This window comes from Photinus pyralis, unplaced genomic scaffold (assembly GCF_008802855.1).
Source record: "Photinus pyralis isolate 1611_PpyrPB1 unplaced genomic scaffold, Ppyr1.3 Ppyr1.4_LG8, whole genome shotgun sequence".
NCBI classification, from domain to species: domain Eukaryota; kingdom Metazoa; phylum Arthropoda; class Insecta; order Coleoptera; family Lampyridae; genus Photinus; species Photinus pyralis.
In genome coordinates, this window is record NW_022170819.1 from 15047230 (window position 1) to 15072808 (window position 25579).

A 25579-nucleotide genomic window follows, 5' to 3' on the forward strand; every position below is an offset into this window, starting at 1 on the left:
ATTTTGAAATTGGGGTTTGATTTTCCTTTATCCCAAGTGCCTATGTATCAAATTTCGTTTAAATTCTTCCATAAATAAAAAAGTTGGCACTGCGCATGCGCAAAACCAAATTTTGAAATTGGCGTTTGATTTTCCTTTATCCCAAGTGCCTATGTATCAAATTTCGTTTAAATTCTTCCATAAATAAAAAAGTTGGCACTGCGCATGCGCAAAACCAAATTTTGAAATTGGCGTTTGATTTTCCTTTATTCCAAGTGCCTATGTATCAAATTTCATTCAAATACTTTTATAAAAGTTTGCAATTCGGTTTATAAATGGTCGAGATGCGAAAAGGGCACTGTGAATTTTGAATCGATTCGATTCAACTTTTGGCATTGCGTATTATATGGCTAAAGCTATTAGGCCGGGCGCTAAAGGGTTTGAGCATGCACTGGAAGTCTAACGCAGTTTGACTTTTGATTATTGTTGGGAGCATATAGTAGATGAAAAATATCGATGTCGTCGCATTTCCGCGGTGGGCATCACATGAGGGGGAGGGGGCAAAGTCGCGCGCGTGGCGATTCACTTTATCGTTTATAACTCAAAGACGGTAATAGTTAGAGCACTGCTTGAAGCGGCTATTTACAGCTACTTATATTACCTACAAAAAAGGCCCTAAGGATAAAAGTCGTACCTCTAACTGTTTTGTTACAAATAAATTATTTTGGAATATATCTAAATCCGATCAAAAATCATATTTAATGCACATTTCTTATGTGTAAGATAAATTCAATAATGATGTTATTAGATAAATATATATAATTTTATACAGTCAATTTTACAATTTTCCAGCACGTACTTGGGCACCCAGTCACAAATCTTTCTCCCCTTCGCTCTCTTCGTCAGACTCTTTAGTTTGTAATGGGTTTCTGCATTTATCAACACATTTGCAATAAAAGCAACAAGAAGAATTATTTGATAAACAATTACATGTTTTTTTTGGAACAGTTTTTGCATTTGCAGAGCTGAACTGTCTCGAGATTTGCATAACATCAATGCTGGCGAGCATTGCATGAGTACCATTTTACCTCGCATTTTACCCTTTACGTTCATAAATTGTTCGGAATACGCCAGATGTAGATACATCAAAATTTGATGAATCATCACTCTGAAGATTACCAAAATTACTTCTCGATGGATATGCAGACATTTAATATTGGAACTAATTCGAGGGGACATTACCAAAACTGATGCCATTATGTGAGAAGTAATTTCTGCATTACTTAAACATGTTTAGTGATCGGTCAATCTTTTGAATTATCCCAATTAAAATATGTTGACAATACTTATGTACTTTTATAATTACTCTTATAACATATAAACGACACTATTAACATTGTCTTACAGATTCAAGAAATATGTGGCAAATATGATTTTCAGTGGATTTGGATATACCTATTCCGAAATAATTTATTTGTAACGAAACGATTAGAAGTACGACTTTTATCTTTAGGACATTTTCTGTAGCCAATATAAGTAGCTGTAAATAGCCGCTTCATGTATTGCTCTAACTATTACCGTCTTTGAGTTAGAAGCGATAAAGTGAATCGCCACGCGCGCGACTTTGCCCCCTCCCCCTCATGTTATGCCCATCGCGGAAATGCGACGACATCGATATTTTTCATCTACTATATGCCCCCAACAATAATCAAAAGTCAAACTGCGTTAGACTTCCAGTGCATGCTCAATACCTATATTAGCGCCTGGACTATACATATGCCCATATTGAATTTCATGCAATTCAGTGCATAACTAACGGAGATGTAAAAGCGATCGAACACTTCTAAACAAAGTTATCGTTCACACGGACAGATAGATGGACAGACAGACAAAGGAACAGACGGAGAGACCAACCGGCAGGCGACAGATAGCAATGCAAAATTATAAACGATCTCTAGGATCGTTAATAAACGGCAAAAGTGTAAAATTATGGAACATGTAAAAAACGGTTTTTTGTTTTTTTTACAATAACTTTTTTTGTAAGCGGTACAGAAAAAATTCCTTCCTTGGTACAAGACTCGACACCATAACGAACCAAATAGCGAAAAAAGTAGAACAATAGCTCTTAAGATAAAAACTAGTAGCGTCGCAAAACGAGCGGACGGACGGACGGACGGACGGACGGACAAAGTGGCCACAATAGCGCATTTTTTTTTTATTTTTGTGGAAATGCGCTAAAAAGTAATAAGAATAAATAAGAATTCTTTTTTTTACTTAGACTTAGTGGTTTGACTGCATAATGGGCATGCGCATTGCGCATGTAATACTTTCTAGTCTAAACGCGAACTCAAATGTGAACACGGACACAAACGCGAACCTGAACGCGATCTCAAACGTGAACGTGAACGCGAACCCAACTGTGAACGCGAACCAAACCTCCAAAATTTGACTTTGTATTCTGGGCCAACTGTCAAAATTTGACCTCGCACCCCGGCCAACTGCTGAAATATTTTCGCATACGACTCAAAAAATTTTCCAGCAGGCTCAACTCCATACCTACTATCAAACGATTATTAAAATTTACGAAAAATCTACGGGATAAGATTGTAAGAATCTAAGATTCAAAAAAAATTCTATGAAAATTGCAAGAAGGTTGCAAGAATTACAAAGATTGTAACGATTCTGAAGATTTTAAAAGGTTCCAAAGATTGTAAGAAGAACCTATGCAAACATTTCAAGAAAATTTTGTAGAAATTCTAATAAGAAGATGCTAAGAAAATTCCAAGAAATCTAAAGAACTGGTTCCAAAAATTTTATAGATTTTCTAAACAACTTTTGCCCCTACACAAAGCATCTCCTTCACGTCAAATTTGCCAGTAAATACCTCCCAAAATGAAGGTGAAGTATGCCACTTTTTTGTGAAACTTTTAATGCCACAAACAGAATTAATCTAAATACGTTATTGTTTCTGAGATACAGGGTGAAAACGAAAAGTTTAACTTTTTTGGAATGTTATCAGTCGCCAGTTATAATTTCTCTCTAAAACCACGCATGCGCAATAGACAACTTAGGTTCCTCTAATAAAAGCAAATAAAATGGACGTCCCACTCATGAAAGGGACATTGGCATCTGATTTAGGCCTCCCTCGGATGGACGGACGGACGGACAGAGGTACAGTGAAAAAACTATAGCAAATACTGTAGTCTTGCTTACCTCTAAAATTCATAGAAAGTTGTCTCTTGTCTCGTCTTAGATCGATGAAAAACAAACATTTCTGAAAGATTACAGCCTGAAAGAGATGGAAAAAGTACTTATTTGTAATACATTCAATGGTATCTGGTTGCACGACTCAGAAGCAGCGGTTAGTCCCCCCTGCCTCAGATCTCAAAGTCTATCACTTGTCTAATCATTTCCCCGTCAATGTCTGTCTGTGTGCCAAATTTGAACGTTATATTATAAAGGCGTTTTTGACTTTTGTTATTGTAGTAACGGCCGGTTGAACGTGCAGACTTTGATACTGATAAAATAGTCGCTCGCAATATACTCTACTTAATACCATTTCTTAATGGATAGATCAAACTTTTTCTACTTGAAAAAAATGTTAGTTGACTTTCAGGCGCTGCACTACTTCTGCTTTTACTATCCGATTTAGGAAATTGTTTATTGGGAGTTTGACTGTTTGAATGGGTAATGAAAGGAGCGGCCTTATAATTAGCAAGGGAACGGGCGGCGGACTGATCTCTACCTCCTTGCAACAGATGATACCAGCCCCATCTCTACACACAATTTTGTGCCTATATGATGTGAAAAAACATAATTTCTCTGTTAATAACATGTGCATACAAGAATTCCGGGCGATTATTTACGTTAGTGAAAGTTTGAATTTGAATAACTTATGACTTTTACAATGGTGTGTCAAAAAATTTATGACTTCTGTCAAAAACATGTGTTTGTTTTTGAATCGCTACGTACCGGATTTAGTTCAATAACGTGCAATTTCTAATCGACCACCTTACGGACAAGGGGCTATTAGGTGAGAATTAGTAATTATAGCTTTGGTTGAGTAGTTATTGATTCACAAAAAAATCGCCCTTCACGTTTGCCATTTCCTGCAAGGTTACGATTTACGATCGACAGATGGCGGGAGCACCACGTACCGGGTCCGCCATTGTTACGAGTCTTGCTTTATTGCCTTGCCTAAAATATTTTTAACATCATTTTTTTGTGCACATGGGATTCGAATCGAAAATTTAGGTCTGTTTTTGTGTATTAGACGTATCGCTGATTTATAAAGTCTCCTAGAGTTAGGATCGCAAAGCATGTACCTGCGATTTAATGATTAGGATTACACAGTACACATACACAGCATACCATACATACACAAATAATTTTGTATTTTACAAGCATTGTTCTCGATCTTAATTACTGCGAACTGTTCAAGTTGTCTCTGAATTATAGTTTGTCACTAAATGTCTTCGTGGTCAATTTTAATAAATCCCAAAAATGGAATGTTTCCAATTTCAATTTCCTGCATTATCCCACTTTATTGATGAATCAAAAGATGTTAAGACAGTCTGATATGAAGCTGTAATTTTTGCAGGAGATGCAGACTTACTGAAAGCAATGCTTCAGTATTTTCACATGCAAAGTTTTAGTTTGAGGAGTTAATGATGCCGCCTGATCAAGCGAACGTGAAAGAAACCGCCATTCTTTAAGATACAGATTTAATCTCGAAGATGTCTGGAGGTCCACCTCATCACTCTCACTCCAGGCAACCACCCTCACCCAATACAGCATGGAATCACTTGCAGGTAAGCATTCAGTAGATTGAACTTGTTATATCGTTGTCAAGGTGTCTTGTTTATGTAGTGATTATAGATGTTACTAGCTTGACAAGTAATAAAATGTTCAAGTTATAATAATGAGCGACAGGCGTAAAACTTACATCTTTCAAGAACGTGCATTAAGTGTAGAAATGGACAATTAGGTAAAGTTACTCTAAGCAGTGTAGACATTCTCGCAGAACCTACTGCAACTTTGGAAACATTGATCAATATGAATGACATTAACAACAATTGTTCAGGCCAAATGGCAATGAGACAATAAACTCACTTGGTATTGATGAATTGTGTTTTAGATGTGGAGAAGGAAATCAAAAACCTCATAACTGCCATATTGATACTTGTAGTTTATTCTGTAAATTATGTTTCTCCTATGGATCTCTCTGTAAGGTTTGTTTTAAAACCCTTAGTGGAAGGAAGTCTTCCTTGCAAATCGTGTGGGGATGATCAATCATCTATAGTGGTTGGTTGATTACTTATGGAATTAGTACTTTGGTATATTTTAAACAATTGTTTTTATGCATACAGGGTGTAGCAATACAGTATGTCCAGAAAAAGGTTTGTGATCAAATCAAATATTTGTGTTGTTTTCTATTTTTTTCTCAGCAATAAGGAGGGCTTTGTCTAACGTCTTCGGTATGTGCTTTTTGGTTTGTAAAAATGTGCTTTAAAATTCCTCCCCCAGATGACTTAACGGAAATGCGAAAAATTCTTCTGATCTCTGTGAAATTTGATACCTGGAACAAAACTTAATAAGATACTTTGTATCTAGACTGTGACATGACAGTTTTTTCAAATTAACTTCATTGTTACAATAACATTTGCATGCTCCCCAGATATTAAATCTCGTCAAGGTAAGAATTTTTTACTCCTCTTTCTACTGATTCCGGATATGGTATCCCAACCTGTAAATACGTGAAAAAACAACATGCTGCTGCATCTATCTGGACCAACTCTATTCATGAGTTCCAGCATTCAGTCGGACTCACTTTTTGGAGCTCACTGAATATGGAAACTGCAATTACCACCACGTCTGTATCTAGTTCTAATCATGTTTTGCACCCTTCCTGCATAGTGTGAAAGATAAGAAGGAAGAGTCCTGTGCCAGCTTCTTCTTGTCTAAATATGGTTGCTTAAAACAATTGTTTTTGCTTATTGAACCTGCTAGAATCTGTCAACCAGAAAATTGAACAGTTGAATTTGGTTTGGATTGCACATGCGCAGCGCCAACTTTCTTATTTATAGGCGTATTTTCTTGAATGTGCTTTCTATAAAAACAAATTGAAATCACATGTCAAAAAATGTATTTCACATGCGCAAAACAGCTTTTTTGTATCTGTATCTGAGGACGTTTCTTATAAAAGCGAATTGAAAAGACTTTTAAAAAATGGATTGCGCATGCGCAGTTTCATCTTTCTTAGTTACAGATGAATTTTTCCGAAATTTTGACATAAAGGTGCTTTTCAAATAACGGCTTGTCATCAGACCTTATTAGAGGAAGCTCGATTTTTGTTATTAGTTCTAATGACACACCATTGGGATTCCGTAACAGGGAGTGTAAGGGGGTAGAAAGTTGCCCCTTTTTGGAAGTAAAAACGCATTTGACATTTTTGAAAATAACAGAGATATCACTGAAAAACTGAAAATGTCAAATTTCGTTCTATAGCATAAGCGGTCGGAAATGGATGGTTCCGTTAGCACCTTTTATGATATCTTTTTTCAGAGAATCTGTTACCAGAAATTACATAGCACGCTAGGCGTAGAAGCTACAGGCTACTACTTTCTTATTTCTTATGGACGCCATATTGGATTTTTACGGAATATAACAGGAAAAAAAAGAAAAATAATGACGTGTCACACTGTATACTTGTACATAAATTTACAAGAAACCTAGCGTATTCGTTCATCTCCACGAATCAAAAGCGATGAAAGGCCATTCATCAAAAGCCCATGACTTTTTAATGCTTTATGATTCTGCATAATCCTGACTGGGATGTTTTAGGCATATAAAACCTATCAAGATTGTATTATCGCTCGCTATAATAGCACGAAAGATAAAATTAATTTCTATTCGCCCCCCCCCCCCTCCAGACCATTCCCCTAAAAGTAGTTCAAAACCGCAGACGTGGGTCCCTGCTGCAGATGCGTCCGCATGAATGTGAAAATTGACCCTTCCCCACAACCATTTCGGAATGTGAACTCCATTTAATCGTAATTGAATCTGTGCCATAATGGTTTAGTGGAAAGGGTATTCGGCTTGCAACGGGGCGGCTCGGGTTCGATTCTTTACATTTCTTAGCGCATTTTTTAAGAATTAAACAAACGGGCCATTGTTTGCGTTTTGTCCGTCCATCTGTTCGGGCCCACTTTTGCGGATTTGAACTAATTTTAGGGGATTTGTTCTATACCATCAGTGTGCCCCATTCGTTATTTCCTGAGTTTCTGAAAGTAAAAAGTGCATAACTTTTGCATATGACAACCAATTTATCTCAGATTTTGCATATGCATGTCTCGAGTTGTGCCATGTAGGGGGGGGGGAGGGGGGCGTAGTGTAAACACATCTAAAGGAATTGGTTTCTACAAAGTATATCTTCTGCAATTCATTTTTGAGATTAGTTAGCTTTGTTTGATCTGATACTGCTATGGCACCACTGATTTTCTTAGAAGAGCCAGTTTTTAGTTATCCAATTTCTTGTTTTTATTATAAATTAGGGCTATTGTTGGTAGAAATTAATTCCTTTCGTTGAGACCTTACAGTACCATGAAGGATAAAACTAGTTCCACTCCCTCCTCCCTCTCCACCCAGTATTTTGACAGAAAGAAGGGCAGTCGTTTGTAGAAAACTGTTTCTTTCGTTGAGACCTTTAATTAGAATACAATGAGAGATCAAATTAATTTCTATTCGCCCCCCCCCCCTCCAGACCATTCCCCTAAAAGTAGTTCAAAACCGCAGACGTGGGTCCCTGCTGCAGATGCGTCCGCATGAATGTGAAAATTGACCCTTCCCCACAACCATTTCGGAATGTGAACTCCATTTAATCGTAATTGAATCTGCGCCATAATGGTTTAGTGGAAAGGGTATTCGGCTTGCAACGGGGCGGCTCGGGTTCGATTCTTTACATTTCTTAGCGCATTTTTTAAGAATTAAACAAACGGGCCATTGTTTGCGTTTTGTCCGTCCATCTGTTCGGGTCCACTTTTGCGGATTTGAACTAATTTTAGGGGATTTGTTCTATACCTTCAATGTGCCCCATTCGTTATTTCCTGAGTTTCTGAAAGTAAAAAGTGCATAACTTTTGCATATGACAACCAATTTATCTCAGATTTTGCATATGCATGTCTCGAGTTGTGCCATGTAGGGGGGGGGGAGGGGGGCGTAGTGTAAACACATCTAAAGGAATTGGTTTCTACAAAGTATATCTTCTGCAATTCATTTTTGAGATTAGTTAGCTTTGTTTGATCTGATACTGCTATGGCACCACTGATTTTCTTAGAAGAGCCAGTTTTTAGTTATCCAATTTCTTGTTTTTATTATAAATTAGGGCTATGGTTGGTAGAAATTAATTCCTTTCGTTGAGACCTTACAGTACCATGAAGGATAAAACTAGTTCCACTCCCTCTCCACCCAGTATTTTGACAGAAAGACGGGCAGTCGTTTGTAGAAAACTGTTTCTTTCGTTGAGACCTTTAATTAGAATACAATGAGAGATAAAATTAATTTTAAGCCCCCCCCCCCAAGCCCCGTCGCTCATTGATCTCCCCTCAAATTGTTCATAAATTGCACTTTTCGCTTATTTTGGCGTTTATTCGGAAGCGACGAGGATTAGAAGTGTGCCGTTTGTTACATCTGATTCCTATATGGATTTTTTACTGCCGAAGCTCGAAATGTGTATTTTAATGTGCGAGGCGAAGCCGAGCAATGTGTCAACGGTCCTATACAAGCCTGAGACTTGATGGCATTTACATTAGTGGTAGCCCCCCCCCCCTCCGATGCGTTAACGAGACGACGTATTGAGTTGCGTTGACCTCGCAGTTAGATTGCGGTTCCGTGGCGTCGGGTGGCACTCCCCTCGCATCCCTCACATTGCTTATTGATGTCAATTTTGTAGTTTATTCGGAAAGGACGGGAGATAGAACCATGCCGTTTTTTACGTTACATTTTTTTTTAAATTTTATTATCCCTCTCTAGTTCTAGGCCCTCAGTAGCCTTGCGCCCAATTACAGAGTGACCCGCATAATGCTTTTCACAGGAGCCCTATCCTATGTATTACTATATTGCGCGCTCGCGTTCTAGATTCGACGGCGATTTGAATAAATGCGCGAGGCGAGGCGGCGTCATCTACATTCGGGTTACATGTAACCCCCGCACCGTACCAATAGTCTATACGCATGCGCAAAACCAAACTTTCTTATTTATGGAGTAATTAGAACGAAATGTGTGTGATAGGTCCCTCATAATAAAAGCAAACAAAATGCATGCGCAAAAAGCGTACTGCGCATGCACAAAACGCAAGTTTTTTGTGTATGGTGCAATTTGAACGAAATTTCTATGGTAGGTCCCTCTAATAAAAGCAAACAAAATGCAATTGGTGCGAAGCATTTTTACCAACCTATACGCCGTGTTTGACTAAAAAAGAGACTATCGATATATTGGTGCTTTTTTGGGCCGAATCAACATTCTTTTCCTTTGTTTTTCGCATTTTATAAAATTCCAACGTTACTTAAAAACAACCGAAACTACATTGTCACAACAATCAAGCAAAAAAACAAAAAATTGACCAACGGAAAACAATCAAAAACGGAGTTTGCTAACAAAACGGAGGTGATAGGACCTATCTAGTTTATTACAAATAAAGGAATAATGTACATACCAAAAATAAATAAAGTTTAAAATAATATAAAAAGTAGATTTATTTTCATTTACCAAGAGCCACTTTGGATACATTCAACACTTAGCGAGCGGACTGTTAGCACTGATTCTTTATAAAGGTATTGTCAGATGATAAGAGCATTACAGCGGTGGAGGTGTAAATAGTCGCGGAATTGCAAAACAATCAATGGTGCGATGCGAGAGTCCGCTAGCGACCACTGTAGGGTTAATTAAGGGTAGGTTTCACTTAATTTTTGTAGGCAATGCAGTATCAATGTGTTTTTTTACATATTAAGATTGCTAAAAAATTTATTTCACTCAGTAAACGGATGAGCGAAGTTTGGCTCTATGTGGGATCTTGTACAGGATGAGTCGACGATTGCGCGGAGTAACTTAATGCCTTGAAGATAAAATTTTTTGATAAAGTGCTTTTGAATTATGATATGGTTGAATATTCTCCACATTTTAAAAATATTTGGAATTATACTGGGTGCGCCCACAAAGTAGGGCTACTAGCTTTTCGGATATTAACCATATAATAAAAAAGACGTACAATTACATGTAGAATTCAAAAATGCATTCAAATACAGGGGGTTCTATTTAAAAAAATGTACCATGTAGGGCGCATCCTGTATATTTCCAAATATTTTTAAAATGCGGAGAATATTCAACCGTATCATAATACAAAAGCACTCTTATCGAAAAATCGTATCTTCAAGGCATTAAGTTACTCTGCGCAATCGTTGACTCACCCTGTACTATAGCATCTTCCATTATGGGCTTTGTGATAAATAATAAAATAAAATGTTACAATAGAAAGTGTCATTTTGTTGCATTTGTGTTTTAGGTGCCCAATTATTATCCGCGACAACCTCAGCATGCGCACATGTCGAATGAGCATCCACTCTTGCACCAATCCACGTGGCATACACCTACAACGGAGCCAGTAAAAGCAATGCCGCACTCGCACCTATTCAATTTGGAACAAATGATATCAGAGCGGCCTTTTCCTCGTCACTCGCCGGGGGTCGACTTAAGCCTGCAAAAGAATGGCAATCAAAACGGTGAACTACCCACCACCCCAATTAGCCTTAGTGTTCGCGACGCGAATAAAATAAACAGTTTGCCGGTCGGATCCGCCGACATTCAGGCGGTGGAACTGACAAAATCCATCAGTCCAAGTTTAAAGACCGTCAAATCGAACAGCCCCATCCTCAAAATATTCACCCCGTCTAGTCCTTCGCATCCCATTAAACCGCCGATTAGCCCGAACATTTCCAGTACGAATACGATAGAAAAACAGCAAGATAGTCCGAAGAGCTTGAAGAGATCGGCGAAACGAATGGATTCGATTATCGAGCGATTAAATCCCGTTATCGAACGAGAGAGGCGAGTTTCGCCCGAAAAGGAAAAGGCCCAGTCTGTGATTGTACACCCACTTTCGTATGTGGAAGAGTCGCCAACCGTGCGCGCCTCCAAAGAGGAGGAGGTGACGTCGCCGTACAGTAACGAAGACAGCACCGACAGCAGTAAATCGCGTCGGAAACGAAAACCGGCAAAGACGATACGTGTATCGAAAGAATTTGAACTATACGACGTCGAAAGGGCGATCGTTCCGCAGTTCGTCGACGAGACTAAATCGGAACAGAGACGATCGGGCAGCGCACCTCCGGGCAGTCCGGTCCAGCAGCCGAGGATTCGGAGGAAAACCTCATCGGAATCGGAAACGATAGCGAACATTGCGGCCATGATCGAAATGTCCAACCCCGAAAAGCCGGAGGAGATCGAATCTCAGTGCGTCCCGAAGCCGATGTCGGTCAGCGTGATTATAGGTAAGGAGCGAGAGGTGGCGACCGCCAGTCCGGTCGTCATTCAGACGCCCGCTCAGAAGAAGATGACCGATTTCGTCGAGGTCGAGAACAAATTGGAAGAGATGTTTGCCGGAATTACGGACGACAACAATGATTCGCCGAAAGTGGAATTGGACGATGACGATTCCAAAATATTGGAGTTGGACGAGAGTAAAGCGGAAGACGACGCCGTAGTTCAGTTGGACGTTAGTATAGATGCTGCGAGTGGTTTAAATGACAGTGTTACCTCGACGTCAAATGACTTATGTACTCAGAATAAACGTGTAAGACAAAAGTCAAGTAAAGCGAGGCGGTCTAGTGATTCGACGTCTGTGGATTTTTCGCCGAAGAAGAAGAAAGGTAGGAGATATTTTACTATACGAAACTTGATTGTCAAATAACCATAGATCTGTCTTTGTTGGCAAAGTGAGAGTACTTGTTTTTCTCTTGTATGCTATTAACAGATTAACATACAGACGTGATTAGTAGTCCAGCCATTGAACTTAAAATACGGCGCACTGATTTTTCAAAAAAATTTCAAGTTCTACTTACCCTCCCCTTTAAATATGAACATGCGCTGTGGGTTGCTTAATATTTTTTAAGGGAGGAAACTACTCTTGTTTGCCTTTATGAAATTGCAGATTCAAGCTTGTAATCTTCTTTAAATAAGTTAAATAACCATCAATTGACATTCTGAAGGTTAAATTACCCAGAAAAATAATTGTGGACTAGATTGCTCATTCGCCGCTTTTTCCCCCTAATGGTTGTAGAAATAAACATTTTGCTCTTCTTACATGTTCGATGTCTCACGAAGTTAGCCAAGGCACAAGCAGAAAAATAGTTAGTAGGTACTGCAAAAGATAGCGGTAAATAACATCACATAAGAAATGGCATATACCTAGTAACAATCAGATGCGCAATTACGCAATGCCGATTTTCTTATTTATGGAGACATTTCTTTGAAATTTCAACCATAGATGTTTCTAGTAAAAAAAATTCACATAGCTCTTATAACACTGATCAATGTATGGAAAATGCACTAAAGTTACTTGCCTTAGGGCGAAAACCTTTTTTTTTAAGTTTTCTGATGTTATTTGAGCTCTACAAGACAACAGTGAGAAATTTTTAATATGTTTCATTTTCGAGAAATCATCAACTTTATTTTTTTTATATGGTCCATAAAAAAAGTACTTAAGTATTGTATTGAGTAGCATTTTTATTCAAGATACAACAATGCACGGCACTTAAAAAGAAATCAGGACCTAGAACAGGACGGCGCACCCGCTCACAATGCCCTAATCGTGCGAGATACCTATCGGAGAAATTTTCCAGGCGATTTGTCCGATAAGAGACTTCTGCCGAAATGATTATTAGGGATAGATCAAAATACTTTTTGTTGGTCTGTAAAGATATCAATACTGGGTGTTTTTTTGGGAGCTTTAGTTAAACGTTTCTGGGAATGTAAAATAGGTGGGTTTTTAAAAATTCGTACTTAGGAGTTACTCCGAAGGCCGAATCAATGTAAAATATTTTCAAAAAATACCGGAAGTAGATAGTTACATCGATATTTTAAATGGCAACCCCTATTTTTTTATTGCACTTTTGGATTCTACGTGAAATTTCAATTCTTTTGATATCCACATGTCGATATCTGCTATTTATGGTTTTTAAGTTATTTTGACTTTAAGAAAAAAAATTGCGGATGCAGATGGAACCTTGATAATTGATTACTTGAAAACGGTTGTAGCTCGGGTTGTAGTCATGGCAACCCTTTTTTTCCGTGCATAGAGAATGAATAGGGCTTTCTTTTAGTCCACTTAAAAAAAAGTTACGTTGCGTACGACCGCCCCTGTGGAGATTCAAATTTAAGAAACTTCAAAGACTAAAAACTCAGTTTTCTTTTTAATGGAATGACCATGTTCTTACTATTGCATGAGATAGAGAATCGAAATTGGCATATTTTGATATTACATGTTCCTATAGCTATCTTTAACAGTTTCTGATTTATTCCCATTTCATTGAATTGATCTCGGAATTGATGCCATTTTTTTTCGCATTTTCTTTTTAGTAGTTGGCCATGATTGTATAACAATTGAATTTTAAACAAATCAAGGAAAGGATTCTTAATTTAATATCATCGATTCTAGTCTAAATAATTCATTAATAAAAAAGAACAATGTGATCAGCTATAATTGGAAAACACAAACTTATATCATTGAGTAATTAAATATGAAAACGCTTATATGAAAATAGGATCAAATTATTTTAAAACCCTCTCTTCTTCAACACATGCTCAAAATGAGAGCCTTTGTGTTCCAAACACAATTCAATTCATTTTCTTAAATATTCTCTTGTAGCATTTGGGGGTACAACATTTCCAAAATTCATATAATTTCGTTCCAGTGTTCGAATGAATGTACGGCAAGCACATGCTGCGATTCTGTTCATTTCACCATAAATAACAATTAAATTCCAAAATAGGTGAAACCACTGCGAGCCATTTTTCGATTTTTGAAAAACTTATGTTAACCTATAACAGACGGATTAGTGTCACTAGATTTGTTTAAAATTCGATTGTCATAAAATCATGGCCGACTACTAAAAAGAAAATCCGAAAAAAATAGTGTCAATTCAATTAAATGGGAATAAGTCAGAAAGTGTTAAAGATAGCTATAGGAAAAGGTATTGTCAAAATATGCCCATTTCGATTCTTTTTTTATGCAATAGTAAGAAAATGGTCATTCCATTAAAAAAAATGAGTTTTTAGTCTTTGAAGTTTCGTAAACTTGGATCTCCATAGGGGCGGTCGTGCGCAACTTAACTTTTTAAGTGGACTAAAAGAAAGTACTATTCATTCTCTATGCACTGATAAAAATAGGTTGCCATGACTATCACCGTTTTCAAGTAATCAATTATCAAGGTACCATCTGCATCCGCCATTTTTTTTCTTCAAGTCAAAATAACTTAAAAACCATAAATGGCAGATATCGACATGTGGGTGTCAAAAGAACTGAAATTTCACGTAGAATCCAAAAATGCAATAAAAAATAGGGGTTGCCATTTAAAATAACGAAGTTACTAGCCACTTCCGGTATTTCCGGAAGTGCGGCTATTTTGAAAATATTTTACGTCGATTAGGCCTTCAGAGTAACTCCTAAGTACAAGTTTTTAAAAACCTACCTATTTTACTTTCCCAGAAACTTTTAACTAAAGCTCCCACAAAACACCCTGTATAGTATACAGGGCGTTACTAATAATATGATGTAAGATCATTGACAAAAATCCCACTGAACACAAAAAGGTTACTGCAAAGTGACAGTACCTTTTCAAATGGAACTGTACCTACTATTCTAAACTATATATGGGTATATCAAAATTTGTTAACACATCAAAATATAAAACAAAATCACAACACAACAAATAACATGGGAAAATCCCGAGGAAAATCCATTTTCCGCAATTCCTGCTCCCCATTTTAACCTAAAGAAAAAATAAAAATACCCTCGGATAGATAATTAAAATCGGCATTAAATGTCACCAAAAAAGCGCGCCTAAGCCCTTTTTTAAAAGTACAAAAGTTAAATAAATAAATCCAAAAGGTAGTAAAAAATTAGTTGGCCTTGATTTACCTACCGCATTTGTCACCTAATTCTTTGATTAAACACGCCAACATGAATAATAATTACACTACAGAAAAAAGAATAAACACGGTGAAGTTCGGGATATTCAGTGAAGTTTAATGACAGGCCAATCTTTTATAGTGTAATTATTTCACCCTTTCGTGGTTGAAGTGAGATGATAGTCAAAGGGACAATTTGTTGTAGTGGGTACCTAGCAAGTGCGACACGTGACTCCATGGCCAACCAGTTTTTACCAATTTTTAGAATTTTTAATTTAACTTTTAGACTTGCATTAGACCTCACAGTTGCGTATTTTTATGTCATCCGATGGATATTTTAATTATCTATCCAAGCATGTTTTCCTGTAGAATGAAATGGAGAGCAGGAATTGTCGAAAATGTTTTTTCCCATGTTATTTCCCTATGTTCCGCCTTTAACTTGTCACACTGTATACAAAACACTAGAAAAAATTATGTATTTTTTACTACTTTCAAAGAATAAATTTTTTTCCGTCTGTATGTACGTACGTACGTATGTTGGCAATTTTCCGAGAAAACGGCTCGACGGATTTTGTTTAAATTTTGGATATGTATCTATTAGGCATACGGAACAAAAAAATAACGGGCCGGATTTTTGATTTTTGGAGCGCCACAACGGTATCGAACTTTTTTTTCAAATTGCAACCTAACATTTTTATTACGTGCAGTAGCAATGCAGCGTCCTTCGATCTTCCATTTTTAACCAACCTGCCTTTCTAATGTAATGGGAAATTCCTTCCCTTCTTCTGACGCCAAATAAAAACCGAAGACAGGAGTTTTGAACGATTTGAATTCGTCTTTTTTCACAGGAAGCCAAGTTTGAACTGTAGACGACATCACAATAATTGAAATGAGAGTATCACAAAGCAACTTTTTTAAATGTTGGTTTAATGAATGCCTATGAGAATACAACAATTTCAGCGTAAAATATGGTTTTTGTATTCATTTTGAGATATGCAACTTAAATCGCAAATCTGAATTCATAGTGAGCTAAGATTTTTAGCTCTCACTATCCACAAGTGGGAGTATTATACAGTTCATGGATACTCTAGTGAGATGTATCTATTCCTCTCACTCCCAAATAGCATAACTTTACATTTATTAGAGTTTAACGTAAGATTATATTTATTAGAATTTGTTGACAATTGTTGGAGGTCCAGATTTAGATTGTTTACGGCGCTTTGAATTCTACTTTTAGGGAATGAGATATAGATTTGAGTATCATCCGCAAAAATATGGACTTTGGTATACTTTATGTCCTTATATAAAAACGCAGTGTAAATTGTAAAAAGTAGGGGACCGAGTATGGAACCCTGAGGCACTCCCGACTATACTGTAACATCATTTGATTGATTATTTCCCATGCACATGATTGTTTTCTATTACATAAATAGCTACGAAAAAATGCAACTGCTTCAGCGTTAAGACCTAGGTAACCTAAAATGGACACAAGCAGAGAATGGTTCACAGTGTCGAATGCCTTTGAATAGTCAAGAAGCGCTAATAATAAATAGTTACCTTGATCCAGAGCTTTTAATATATCATCAACAATATCGAGAAGTGCTCCAGGGCAACCATACCTAGCACGAAATCCAGATTGCGTGGCGGGGAGGACATTAAGTTGATTAATATAGTCAGTCAACTGCGCAGCAATAACTTTTTCCAGTAATTTTGAGAGCGCAGGTAATATACTTGTAGGACGAAGATGGGATATACTACTAGGTGATGCAACTTTCGCAATTGGTTTAAGAAGAGAACACTTCCATACAGAAGGTACAGAATGAGATTTTATGCAGTAGTTTATAATATGAGTTATATATGGAGTTAGAAAAGGACAACAATGTTTTAACATAATTATACTGATGCCGTCCTCGCCAGTAGCGTTAGATGACAATTTAAATAATATTTTGGTAATGTCTTCCTCCAAAACTTCGGAAAAAGTAAAAAAAACTATTGGGATTAAATTTATTACTGCTATAGTAATCCAACAGTTCCAAATCAGGTATGCAACTGCATTGCGGGGAAGAAGAATACATATTAATTAATATCTGTTATTGTCTGCGTTGGAACACTAACGTTCACGACAGCTGCATAGCACGTTGCTAACATTGGTTGTCGTGTGATCACCGAACTCACATATTACCCTATACTATAGTATAGATAGGGTAATCTGCGCTGAAGTACATGGATGGGTGACCGCTTGGGACATAGCGCGCCGTTTTTAATTTTTTTGCTCCCTTTTACCATTTCTATTTCAGAGATCATTTTTGCAGTTAAGTGAAATTGAAAATTGGTATGTTTTGAATTCTTTCTTTTCGATACCTTCATGTTCATTATAATTACAATAAGATATCGGGAAAAATTTAAATGAAATTTTGATGGTAGGTCCCTCTGTCTAGACTCTAGAGCAAATAAAATGCATGCGCAAAAAATCGTATTACGCATGCGCGAAACGCAACTTTCTTACTTAAGGAGCAATTTAAACGAAATTTTGATGGTAGGTCCCCCTAACAATAGTAAAAAAAATGCATGACGCAACATGCAGCCGCAAAACGCAACTTTCTTATTTATGAACTCATTTGAACCAAATTTTGATGATAGGTCGCTCTAATAAAAGTAAATAAAATGCGTGAGCAAAAAATCGTGTTGCCCATTCAAATACTAACCGGGAGCAACGTTGCTTGACTTTCAACAATAAATGATTCATTTAAAATGAATGAATTATTAGTAATAATAATAAGTATTAAACACAAACAAAAGTTGGTTTTGAGCTAGGAAGCTGTTCTGTCAAGAATTTGGCACCTGGTTTATTTTATACAGTCAGGTGTGTCCCCAAATTGTAAAAGATAACAAATTAATTATGGACGAACAAGGACAAGTCAACGTAATATATACGTTTGATCAAATAGATCATTATATTATTCTCAATAAATTAATGGAATATGGATTTTCTCATACTGTGGCAGTTGTCATCGAATCTTACTTAACTGATCGACGACAATTCGTAGTTTATGCAGGACACACATCAAAATACATTATTCCAACCTTTGGTGTGCCACAAGGGTCAAACTTAGGTCCCTTTCAATTTTTGATATTTATCAACGATTTGCCAAAAATAATAAGTTCCAGAAAATTACTATTTGCTGATGATCTGAAAATTTTTAGAAAAATAACAAATAAATCTGATGGTGCTATACTTCAGAGTGACTTAGATAAAATTCATGTTTGGTGTAGAGAAAATAAATTACAGTTGAACGTTTCTAAATGCAGGTATATTTCTTTTTCCCAAAAAGTAAAACCAATAATGCATGAATACACTATTGGAGACACTGCACTAATTAGACACGTAATGATAAAGGATTTAGGCATTTTATTTGATAGTATGTTAACTTTCACGCATCACATACATGATATGGTGAAGAGATCCTAAAAAACGCTGGGATTCATTAGTAGATCTAGTACGGATTTCATTAAATTGTCAACAATAAAGGCACTGTATACGTCCTTAGTGAGGTCTAAACTGGAATACGGGTCTGTAATATGGAATAGCGGCTATCAAAAATATATAGATGAAATTGAACAAGGACAAAGGCGTTTTGCAAAATATTTAATGTTTCGGTGTAATGGGCGTTACCCAGATCAAGGATACCCCCAAGAAATTATGTTACAAAGGTTCGACTTATTACCACTTGCAATTCGGAGAAAGCGTATAGGCATCACTTTTTTGTATAAGTTAATACAAAACGAAACGGACTGCAGTGAGCTGTTATAGTGTTTAAGTTTTTCCGTGCCTAGACTGTCGTCAAGGCATGTTTTTACATTTTACATACCGTTGGCGAAAACCAATATTTTAGAGAAATCTCCTAAATACACCATGTGTAAAGACTATAATTTAATTTCGAATTCAAGTGATATTTTTTTTATGAAACTTTAATCTATTATTCAGTTAATTACAAATTAAAAGTCATATATTCTTTATATTGTAAATCACAGGTTATGATATCTACTTACTCTATATGTGTTCATTTTGATTTAAATTATTTAAGTATTTTTATTTTTATAAATTATGTTATTAAGTTATCACTCTCTACTTGAATTTAATTTTGTCCTGTTATTGGATTTATTCTGTTTGAGCAATAAAGCATTATTATTATTATTATTATATTATAAAAAATTACGAATTGAATTTTGAGCTTCTGGGTATCAGCCCTGCTGGTTGGAAACTTTTTTTAAGTTGTAATGTCTTATGATTGGTAGACCTACTGCGAATTTAAGTTTACTGCGGCCGCCGCACATGTGTATGAGTAGAGTCCTTTCACGAGGCGTTTTTAAAGAGCTAGAGATGGCGCGGCTGAGTAGCGGTACGCGATTGTGTGGCACTCTTTGCTGCGGCTACTGTGGCGCGGGCACAACTTTCCGCGTGAAGGGGTCGCGCGTTTATGCGCTACAAGCTAGCCAATATAGTACATGGACTGCTAATTGTAAACTAAAATAGTCAAGGACCATCGCCTGGTATGTGAGTTTCAGGGTAACGAGTCTGTCCGAAGTTGTTCGATGAGACACGATTTGAGACTGTCAACCTATAAATTAAAAACGTCAATTAATTAATCGCCTAGATATCCCAAAAAAAACAAACTTATTCTTATTTGTGGACGTATAGCAAATAATGAAGAGCATTTAAAGCTTCCGTACTACGCGGTTACTATATGCTGCTCTTTAAGCGATCCGAGTGGTATTTACACGACTTTAGTTTACCCTGAGATTCACAACCCCGACTACAGTGCCCTCTATCCCGACCATCCATTTTATTGAAAATAGGGGAAATAGCAGTCCATACTATATAGGTCTAAGGCTACAAGTCACGCAGGCGCGTCACAGAGCCGCCCATATAAAGCAAAGTTTTGCTACCAGCCGCGCTTCAAAAACGCCTCGTGAGAAGGGGCTCTAATGATGTTGATGACAAATCACATAGTTCTACTGGTGTTACTACACTGTCCATAATACTGCGGGTGATGACATTAACAACAAAACATGAGATTCTGCTACCAATATTGTACTGGTACTACCGCCATTATTAATTGTTTGAGCTTTCTTTTAATTATTTTATACTGTAGCATTGGTACTGTACACTTTTACTCTGACAATTATTGTCAAAAGTCAATCACAATTTTCCAGTTTGCCATAACAAGTATTTGCATTGCGTTACAGTACCTCCATGCACTTTGCCATCAAAGTTAAGCACGGATGTGGTTAATTAACAATCAGCTCTTTGATCTTTCATAATTTAATGCCTTCCTTTTTTTATGTATTTAGGTAGCAAAAAATTAAAAACGGAAGAAACTGTGGGGAAAATAAAAATTAATTGTAAAAAGCTTAAAAGTAAAGGGAGTGTGAAGCCGATCGTGACAAAAGCAGACTTAGTTAAAGACGTGTACGCTTACGACTCGGGAAGCAACGCGAGCTCGAGTCGATCGCGAGGCCCATTCATACAAATCCGCGGGCCCAGAGAGTCGCCGATATCGGTTAACGTCGTGAACACGCCCACAAACGACGAGGATACCGAAAGGAAGGTAAACAAATCGAAAAAATACCACGACGACACCGAATACCGGCATAAGGTTCGATCGAGAGGCCTGCACTGTAGCACCTTAAGTAATAAGTACGACGCGCAAACTCGGGACGCCTCGTGGATCTGCGTGTTCTGCAAAAGGGGGCCGCACGCCACCGACCCTCACCTGTCGGGACCGTCGCGTTTCAACATGAACGTGCAGATTCCCGCACCGGGCGACCTCTTCGGCCCCTACATCATCACCACGGATTCGCCAGAGTACCAGAGGAGGCTGGACGATCCGTACGATCAACAGTTCAAGAGTAAAAAGGTATCGCGAGCGATTAGTTCGGTCGCGATCAATAAGGCGATTAGTAAAAAGTCGAAACGGAAACATTCCGACTCGTACGATAGCCGAAGCTCGTTCGAGGGCAACGAGGACGTCTATCTGGGAATAACCGAGACCAAGGACAAGGTTTACGAGGTTTGGGCGCACGAGAACTGCATCGTGTGGTCACCCGGCGTGTACCTAGTCGGACCTAAGATAATCGGACTGGAAGAGGCTGTGTGGACTTCGTGTAACGTTATTTGTATTCACTGTCGATATCGGGGCGCTAATTTGTGTTGTATTAAAAGGGGGTGCGTCAGCGTGGTGCACTTTGGATGCGCGGTCGCATCCGAATGGGATTTAGACGAGGAGAACTATAAAGCTGTGTGTGTCGTACATAAGGCTCCCTGACATTAAGAATTTTTAAAATTTTATTCTTAACTTGATTGTGATTTTGTATTATAGTTACAAAAGTTTTATAGTATTATGTACATTTATAAAATGCTTTAATTTAAATCATTTAGTTCTAACAGAATAAAACCGATGTAATGTTAAGAGGTTGGTGATGTCCCTGAGGACCAATCGTAAATTTCAAAACCACAAAGATTCTAAATTTTATAGGTGTAGGGTAATTCAAAGATGTGTTAAAGTTAACGCCCAATGCGGCGTGGGGTAAAGTAAATGCTCTCTTTGTCAAACATATTTATTTTTCAGGCTTAAATTTTTCCCTGTTTGGCCGCCAGGGGGCGTTTCTCAAACTGAGCCAATGTTGTTATAGAGAATTGATAAAACAACTTTCTCAAAACAGTAATAAGCTACTTTAACGTAAACTAAGTCTCAAATGTACTGTAACAGGTATTTTTGTCTATGGCGCCCTCTGTATATTTTTTAACATCAATAAACAAGAAACTCCTGTTGTGGTAAATTTTACCAAACCAACCACGACAGCTTATTCTACAACTAGAATTACTTTCAGAAAGTTGCTTGAGAATTCAGTTTCTTACTAACAAAAAAAAAGATGCGTCGCAACTATCTTAGAGCAACATTACGTTTGAGTCGGCCACTAAGAAAGTGGTTTAACTTGTCGCACTCTTCACTGCGCATCCGATTGATCAAAGTAGTATTACACAACATGTGATTTTGAAATTTACACCGATCCTAACTAGCATATCACGAATGATGTAGATTTCTTTGTAATTTGAAATTTTATTATACACAGATTTTTTTCAGGTATTTTTGTACCCGTTCTTAATAGATTTTATTGTAAATAACGAAGGCACTTTTAATTTGCTAACGTGCAGCTGTCGAAGTTTATTTTAATTTTCTTTTTTGTTAACATTGACATATTTCCTACTACAGCCGACGTTTTAGTATCGTGTTTAAAAAATGTGATTTTTTTATAATGTAGGTATAGATTAGTTAGCGAGAGAAATTGTAAATATTTGTTATCTCTAATTTGTGATTGTAGTACATCTGGTTTTGAAATTCTACGATCAAGGACATTTGGCCAGATAAATTCGATGGATTTGCCGTGTGTGACATAAGAACAGAGTTCAACCTTACAATTGTATACCAATATACAATTCCATGTTAACGTTGTATAGTGTACATTTTAGATAGTGTGTTGTACTAATTTTCTTATACAGGGTGTTTCGTAAATCTGGCAAATTGCCAGAGAAATTCCCAATTTATTTAAATCAATCACTACGTACAGTATTATCGTTTTTTTTGTTGCAAGTGTTTCACAAATAGTTTATTATTGTACACTCGAGCTCTGGCCCACTCACAGTTTGGTATAGTTTCACAGAGCGGCTTAATCCGTACATGGTGTGCTCAACTAATTGTTAATATTAAACAAATTTCGTTATACAATAATACAAAAATTTATAACTATTACGTACGAAAAATTATTTTATAATTGCTGTAAAATTAAGAATGCTTAGTTATAATTTTGTCAAAAAAAAGATGTAGTAATAATCCTGCGAAGAAAAGGTATTGTATTTATTAGATCTTTTTCAAAATTGTAAATATATGATGAATATTTACTATACAATGAGGTTCCCTTTTTCAATATAAAACAATCTAAAGGAAATAGAAAAGCCTATAAATTCCCAAATCCCCTCCCCCTCCCTCTAGATATTTTCATGTGGGGCTCGGTACTTATATTTGGACATTTCGCTTTTTTTGCATCCTGTAGGGAAAGAACAAGGAAGATACATCTGTTGGTTATGATAAATCTATACTGCTACACTCCAGAGTAAAACAGTTTCTAAATCCATTTACTCGATATCTAAATTTTGCAGTGAATGTACCCTTATCAGGTCCCTGTGTCTCGGTGTTAAGGCGTATTGGCATGTTGTAGCATTTTTAGTGCATATTAATACCCCTAAGGAGCCTGGGCCATGGTCATCCCGGCTTCGGTTATCCCAGCAATGGGCAATCCCGGCAGCAGTGTACAGGGTGGCCAAAGAAGAAGGCGAGGTACTGTATCTGGGAACCTGTCTTAGAGGTTTGCGGTAAAAAAGTTATTACTAAAACGGCCACAAGAAAAATCTGGAAAATATTTTTAAGTTTCTGAAACGGCCGCTAGAGCGCGTAACTGCAATCTGGAATCTAAAGTCATTAAATATAGAAAGTACCGCAATCCATTAGGCTCGTGACTTTACTGGAATGTAAAAAAGTAATTTTTCTGTGAATTCCGCTATATTAACCTAACAAAAAATGTCCGGTCTTTGAAGACGACGATAATCTGAACCTTTTTTGTTTGACAATTTTTCCTGTATCTAAAAATGAAGTGGTGGGGGGGTATTCAAAGGTTTCCGTAAAGAACACCCTGTATCTTCGAAACGGCTGAGCCAATTTAAACAAATTCGAGTTAGTACATATCACCGCTTGAGGACTTTTTTTCGACATTCCCACAGAAATGGTTCATTTTCTCAAAAAAATTAAATGCGTTAGTTTGATTTTTTTTTCATGAAAAAGTAGCTAAATGATGCCTAAACAAGTTCGCGAAAACCGCATCTCAATATCTTGTTCCTAACTTAAAATTTAGGGCAATGAAAATTTTATACCCTCAAAATTTTAGTTTTTTAAGTTAATTTTTCCGGAATTATTTTTATTATATAATTTGGGGTCCTAAGGTAGATCGATTTAAAAAAAGGAAGCTTTTAAAGAAATGCTGGCCATCACGATATATCTATCTATCTCAAGATATCGAGATGCTGTTTTCGCGGGCTTGTTTAGGCATCCTTGAGCTACTTTTTCATGAAAAAAAATCATACCTACGCATTTAATTTTTTTGAGAAAATTAACCATTTCTTTGGGAATGTCGAAAAAAGCCCTCAAGCGGTGATATGTGAAACTAACAAAACTTCAAATATTATATTATAATAATATAATATTGTATTTGTAGCTGAAGAATAGCTCTTTGAACTAACCCGAGATTGTTTAAATCGGCTCAGCCGTTTCGAAGTTACAGGGTGTTCTTTACGGAAGCCTTTGAATGCCCCCCCCCCCCCACTTCATTTTTAGAGATACAGGAAAAATTGCCTAACAAAAAAGGTTAAGATTATCGTCATCTTCAAAGACCGGATATTTTTTGTTAGATTAATATAGCGGAATTCACAGAAAAATCACTTTTTTAGATTCCAGATTGCAGTTACGCCCTCTAGCGGTCATTTCAGAAACTTAAAAATATTTTCCAGGTTGTGCTCATGGCCGTTTTAGTAATAACTTTTTTTACCGCAAGCCTCTACGATGGATACATTCTCAGATACAGTACCTCGCATTCTTAGTTGGCCACCCTGTACACATCCCGGCTTTGGTTGTCCCAACAATTTGAGCTGTGCATTCGGGGGATAGAACACATTTAAGACACGGTAAACGTATGGATCAAATTCATGTTTATTATATTGAAACAATTCACCGGAATTAAGTTTTCTTATTTGTTATTTTATAGACAGAGAATTCTTCTTTCTAAATATAATACAATCTGAATGGAGACTATATTATTAAATTGAATTATGCCATTTATAGGTAGGTAAAGTTTTCTGGTAAATGGGTGAAACACAATTTTCTAAAAATGGGTCCTATGCACTGATGGCAATTGTGTAAACAAACGGACTTATTTGAGCTTCCTTACATATCTTGGTTTCCTATTTTTCTAAGAACAATGCACAATAACCAACCTCTTTCGGTACCTAATTTGACAACCGTTTTTAAATCATTGTCTATCTATTAAAAAAACAAGAAACATGGAGTTGGGTAGACGTCGCTAGGAAAATGTGCATGCACATTGCCAGGAAACATCCTGCACCTGTTAGAAGACCTACTAAGCTTTAGCTCTGGACAGAGGCACCTCTTTAATAAAACTTTGGCTTTTCTCTGACCAGAGATGTTCCTCAAGGATTCTTCATGTCGTTCTTTCAGAATGGCTTTAATTTAATTTCCCACCGTTACATGTGCATAGGTACCATAAAAGGTATTTGTCATTTCATTACCCTTAA

General features: G+C 36.9%; 2 protein-coding genes and 1 long non-coding RNA gene across 4 annotated transcripts in view; 1 reads left to right on the top strand and 2 right to left on the bottom strand.

The window, feature by feature from the left end:
* LOC116179410 (probable leucine-rich repeat receptor-like protein kinase At2g33170) overlaps nt 1–25579 on the bottom strand; it is a 320289-nt gene that overhangs the window by 164068 nt on the left and 130642 nt on the right. The window lies entirely within an intron of this gene.
* LOC116178467 (uncharacterized protein CG5098) lies at nt 3746–23119 on the top strand. Of its 2 annotated transcripts, none has more exons than XM_031497965.1 (4): nt 3746–4012; nt 4580–4790; nt 10538–11900; nt 20512–23119. In XM_031497965.1, the coding sequence occupies exons 2-4, from the start codon at nt 4716–4718 to the stop codon at nt 21483–21485; spliced, it is 2412 nt and encodes an 803-aa protein (XP_031353825.1). In that variant the 5' UTR covers nt 3746–4012; nt 4580–4715; the 3' UTR covers nt 21486–23119. The 2 variants fall into 2 exon arrangements, with proteins under 2 accessions (XP_031353825.1, XP_031353824.1); XM_031497964.1 differs by lacking the exon at nt 3746–4012 and adding an exon at nt 4130–4233.
* On the bottom strand, nt 4739–5282 carry LOC116178480. Its single transcript, XR_004146851.1, has 3 exons — nt 5092–5282; nt 4925–5014; nt 4739–4867 (listed from the first exon to the last, which is right to left on the bottom strand). It is a non-coding gene; the product is annotated as an uncharacterized LOC116178480 (long non-coding RNA).

Bases quoted from the DNA above. Each gene is read 5' to 3' on its own strand.
- LOC116178467 (XM_031497965.1), top strand. From the start codon at position 4,716: ATGTCTGGAGGTCCACCTCATCACTCTCACTCCAGGCAACCACCCTCA. The intron at 4,791-10,537 runs GTAAGCATTCAG...TTTGTGTTTTAG, and splicing joins CAGCATGGAATCACTTGCAG to GTGCCCAATTATTATCCGCG. The intron at 11,901-20,511 runs GTAGGAGATATT...TTATGTATTTAG, and splicing joins TTCGCCGAAGAAGAAGAAAG to GTAGCAAAAAATTAAAAACG.